Here is a 5,418-nt window from a genome sequence, read left to right as displayed (position 1 = left end):
TTTAGGTATTTGAGGGCCCCTCGGGCCATACAACCATCTCGTGACCGAGGTTGGGGCACGCACCTTACGACCCGGTGCATTAGTCCAGCGTCCCCCACTCGGGCCAGCGGAGGTGCAGATTATCGACCAACCAATCGGCAAGGGTGCTGAGGCAGGAGTCGGCGCAGATGCGGATGCTGGTGGGGACGCGGCTCCTGATCTGGTCGCACATGAGGTACGTTTATATAACGCCTGTAATTTCCCAGAACATGGAAAACACTTGTACAGCCTTGAATATTGATAGAATTGTTGTAATTTAAAGTCGGGGGGGGGGGGGGCTATAGTTAATTTTTTTAGTGCGCCATAGTAACTTTAGGAACAAGGAGCAACTCTTATCAATCTTTAGGGTCCAATAGTGTGATTTCCTAAATTAAAATAACAATTGTGGTGACTTAACCCAAATTTCCATTCGTGAACTTATGTTGCTCATTCCCTATCAAATTCAATCAAGCCAAGTCAATTCTACGCAGCCATTCATCAATTGTAACGTCCGCACTTTGATACTTATTAAATAAAATAATAATATAAGTTTTATTTAATCATGTGTCGCGTAATGTTAGTTAATTTAATTAAATAATAATGATGAGAAAGGATAAGTTTAGGGTGTCATGGGCTTAAGAGGGATTACGGGCCTAAAGCCTTGGGCTTAGTATATTTAAACCTCTAAAACCCTAATTGTAACCTCATCCTTATCATTGCCCTCATCATCATTAGACATTCACACACACATACTCCCTCTGCTCATACACACAAACATTCCATTCCATTCCACCTTAGATTTAGGAAAGTTGCAAGGTTGATTCTTATCCATTCACCATTCAATAACTCCTCTAGGATTTACATTTTATTCAAGATCTAACCTAAACCAAGCTTATAAGGTACGTTTTATGATTAAGATCTATCAGTTTCATTTCATCTTCATCTTATTTCTAGTTGGCTAGATCTTCTGTGGATCTTCTGTCTTCGATGCCAGTCTTCATTCATGTAACATCCGTATTTTGAGGTAATAAATAAAAGAAAATTTATTATTATGTGTGTGTCATTAATTTGATTGTGTGATAGTGATTAGATTATGTTGGGTTTGGGCTTGGGAGGGGATATGGGCCCTAGGGCCCATGGACCCCCTATATATACCCCATCCTCCACTCCATTTCTTTTCTTTCACTACAAACACACTCAAGAACACCCACACACTTTCTCTCTAGCACCCACATCCGATTCCGAGTAAAAGGAAGGGGTAAATCTCGTGTTCGACACCATCAAACAACCAAGAGCATGCATAGATCCTCGGGTTAGCCCAGATCCGAACCCGAACCGAGGCCAAAAAGGTAAGCTTCGGCAAAAGGCTAAGTTTTATGGTTGGTTTCGACATGCAAACTGATATATTAGTAGATCGGGCCATAGGAAGTTAGAAAATGTAAACTTGGTAGCCCGTAGCCCAACGGGTGCGATATGGGACAAAAATGTGATGCTTGGACTATGAAATACACGGGTATACGAAGGAAAATGGCTGTAAAATGGTAAAAAATGAAGAAGGGAAAAGAATTCGCATCACACAAGCCATGCGAAGCGAAACTTCCATGCGAAGCGAACTTCCATGCGAAGCGAAACTTCCATGATAGCCAAGCTCAATTAAAGAAAGGAATTACGATAAACTCGGAGAGGAATCGTCTTCAGGTGAGTTCTAGCCCCATTTCTCTTTGAAATGTTTTCGGGGCTGTGTGCATACTGGTAAGACTAGAAATATATATATATATATACACTCCTGTATATACATACATGATGGAGGTGAATACCTAAGGCAAGAATGAAAGAATGTTGTAAGAATTTGTATGTGTTAGCTTGATAACTAAATATGACTGTAAAAATCAATTATGAATATAATGTAAGAGTCAGGGTGGCAGGCCATTCTAATACCTGGGCAAGAATAGCGTGGCAAGCCCTTCTAATACCTGGGCAGGAATAGGGTGGCAGGCCCTTCTAATACCTGGGCACGAATAAGGTGGCAGGCTCTTCTAATACCTGGGCAAGAATAGGTTGGCAGGCCCTTCTAATACCTAGGCAAGAATAGGGTGGCCAACTCTATGATATCGGTGCAAGAATCCGGGTGGCAGACCCTTATAATATATGTGCAAAAATGTAAGAATAAATTGTATGCTGTGTAAGAATAATACTGAGTAATATTAGTGCATAATGAAAGAACATGTAAGAATAAGTATATATGTAAGAATAATCCTGTTCTAGAACTCACTCATCGTAGCTGACTTTTAGTATGCACGCAGGTAAATAGAATGCCGCAGGCTGCTTGAGGGGAGGCACGTGGCAATAGATGACACATCGCGAGTATACCACTGAGTTTAACCAACTGTCAAGACTTGTGCCCTAGATGGTGAATACTGAAGCGAAAAGGATCAATTGTTATGTGAGAGGACTACCACAAAATGTTCGCACGCTAGTCAGGGCAAGTATACCTGCTACATTTGATTATGTGTTTGAACTTACAGAAATGGTTTACGATGACCTGGCGATAGATGAAGTTGTAGTGAATGAGAAGAGGGAGAATAAGTGGGTTTCTCATACTAAAAGACCCAGTACTCAGCTGTGGAACCCTAAAGACAAAAATCGTAAGGTATGGGAGAAGAAGCTGTGTCAGACGTGTGGGAAAATGCACGGTGGTGAGTGCAAATGGGGAAAGGGTAATGTTGTCTGTCATAAGTGTGGAAAAGTTCATGGTGGTGAGTATAGGATGGGATCGAATGCGTGCTACATGTGTGGGAAGGTGGGTCATTTTGCTCCGGTTTGTACTGCTAAACCCGCGTGTTATAAGTGTGAGAAGAAGGGTCATTTTGCAAGAGAGTGTACTGAAGGTGAAGCCGGGGGAACCGGAAAGAAAGATGCTATGAAATAAAGACCGAAGACCAGAGCTTACATGCTAACCCGAGAACAGGCCAAGCAGATCCCCGATGTCGTGGCAGGTACATTTCTAGTAAACGGTATTTCTGCTTCTGTTTTATTCGACTTAGGTGCTAATAGAAGTTTTGTAGATGTAACATTGAACTTTTATGGTAGAGACGGCTAGTGAAACCTCTATTAGGATAATGAGAATGGTTAAGGATGGTAAGATAGAGTTAGAGGGATGTGAGTTCCCTGTGACCCTTTATGTAATGACCATAGGAAGGTTCGATGTGGTTTTGGGAATGGATTGGTTGTCTGAGTTTGAGGCTCAGATAATGTGTAAGAGCAGATTAATAAGGTTAAAGTCCTTGGATGGTGGTACAGTGACGGTTTATGGTAATAAGGAAAGCTCGAGGCTTAACATCATTTCTATGATAAAAGCCGAGAAAATGTTAAGGCGAGGGTGCGGTGCCTACCTAGCGTATGTTGTCAACGCTTTTGCGGAGACAAAGGAGGTAAAAGACGTTCCTATAGTATGTGACTATCCAGAAATGTTCCCTGAGGACCTTCCGGGTTTTCCACTGGAACGAGAGGTAGAATTCCAGATATAGTTAGTACCTGGAGCACAGCCCGTCGCGAAAGCACCTTACCGCTTGGCGCCATCTGAAATGAAAGAACTGATGTCCCAACTGCAAGAACTCCTCGACAAAGGTTTCATACGACCGAGTATTTCCGCGTGGGGCGCGCCGGTGTTGTTCGTGAAGAAGAAAGGCGGAAGTATGAGAATGTGCATTGATTATCGTGAGTTGAATAAGCTTACGGTGAAGAATAGATATGCGTTACCACGGATTGACGACTTGTTCGATCAGTTACAAGGTGCTAGTTGGTTCTCGCGAATAGAACTTAGATCGGGCTATCATCAGTAGAAAGTGAAAGAGGCAGACATCCCTAAGCCAACGTTTCTGACGCAATATGGATACTACGAGTTCCTCATTATGTACTTACGTCTAACGAATGCTCCCGCAGCATTTATGGACATGATGAATAGGGTATGTCGGCCAATGTTAAACAAGTCGATTATCGTTTTCATTGACGATATACCGATTTTCTTGAAGAGCGAGTCTGACCACACTAAGCATCTGAGAGAAGTATTGTAAGTCTTGAAGGACGAGAAACTGTAATCCAAGTTTTCAAAGTGCGCGATTTGGCTACGAGAAGTACAATTCCTAGGTCATATAATCAATCCCGAGGGGATTACGGTGGACCCAACGAAGATTGAAGCGATAAAGAATTGGAAGCCGCCGTAAAACCCAACTGAGATATGCAGTTTCTTAGGGTTGGCTGGCTATTATAGGAGGTTCATTCAAGGTTTCTCCAAGATAGCCGCACCGTTGACCGGTATGACCCGAAAGGCTGTTGTGTTCAATTGGGGTAAGTATCAGGAAGAAACATTCGAAGAATTGAAGAAGAGGCTCACGCAGGCTCCAATTCTTGTTTTACCCGATGGTAACGAGGATTTAGTAGTTTGTGCTGATGCTTCACATCAAGGGTTTGGTTGCGTGTTAATGCAACGAGGAAATGTCATAGCGTATGCGTCCAAACAGTTGAAGACTCACGAAAGTACGTACCCGACGCATGATCTAGAGTTAGCCGCTGTAGTGCATACTCTCAAAATATGGAGACACTATATGTATGGTACTAAGTGAACTATTTATACAGGCCATAAGAGTTTGAAATACTTTTTCAAGCAGAAAGAGCTGAATATGAGACAGAGAAGATGGTTAGAGTTGATTAAAGACTATGACTGTGACATCATGTATTATCCAGGAAAGGCTAACGTAGTCGCTGATGCCTTAAGCCGGAAGAATGAAGAAATCATCGTGATAGTGAAGTCCTATAAGTTGATTATCAACTCGGGTTTCTTTGAATTGATCAGTAAGGTCCAGTCAGAGGTTTTTATTGATGAAGAGTTAATGAAGAAAGAGAGAATTTTTATACAGCAAACTGAGTTGATTGACACTACTCGAGGTGTAAAGAAAAGATTCGATCGGGTGTGGATTCCGCGACATGGGAAACTTAGAGGTCGAATTCTAGACGAGGCTCATAAGTCTCGGTACTCGATTCATCCAGGATCCACCAAGATGTATCAGGACTTAAAAAAGACTATTTGTGGCCGGGTATAAAGAACGAAATGGTGGATTATGTCAGCAAGTACTTAACTTGCTTATAGGTTAAAGTATAACACTAGAAACCTTATGGGAAGATACAGCCTTTGGAGATACCTGAGTGGAAATAGGAACACATCACCATGGATTTCCTAACTAAGTTACCGCGTACAGCTAAGAATCATGATACAATCTGGGTGATTGTGGACCGTTTAACGAAGATTGCTCACTTTCTGCCTATACGAGAGGCCATCTCGCCCAAAACGTTAGCGAGCTTGTTCATTAAGGAAGTTGTAACAAAGAACGGGGTACCATCTTC

The 5,418-nt window shown here is 42.2% G+C and overlaps 1 protein-coding gene across 1 annotated transcript; it reads left to right on the top strand.

The window, feature by feature from the left end:
• Window positions 1-4,334: 4,334 nt before the first annotated feature.
• Window positions 4,335-5,117, top strand: LOC143537587 (uncharacterized). Its single transcript, XM_077031322.1, has 2 exons — window positions 4,335-4,554; window positions 4,762-5,117. Exons 1-2 carry the CDS (start codon window positions 4,335-4,337, stop codon window positions 5,115-5,117), a joined length of 576 nt encoding a protein of 191 aa, XP_076887437.1.
• The last annotated feature ends 301 nt before the right edge of the window (window positions 5,118-5,418 follow it).

Source organism: Bidens hawaiensis, unplaced genomic scaffold, assembly GCF_021521415.1.
Source record: "Bidens hawaiensis isolate Kalapana, Puna unplaced genomic scaffold, B.hawaiensis_p1.1 tig00011229_1, whole genome shotgun sequence".
Lineage (NCBI taxonomy): Eukaryota > Viridiplantae > Streptophyta > Magnoliopsida > Asterales > Asteraceae > Bidens > Bidens hawaiensis.
This window is presented reverse-complemented; position numbering and strand designations above follow the sequence as displayed.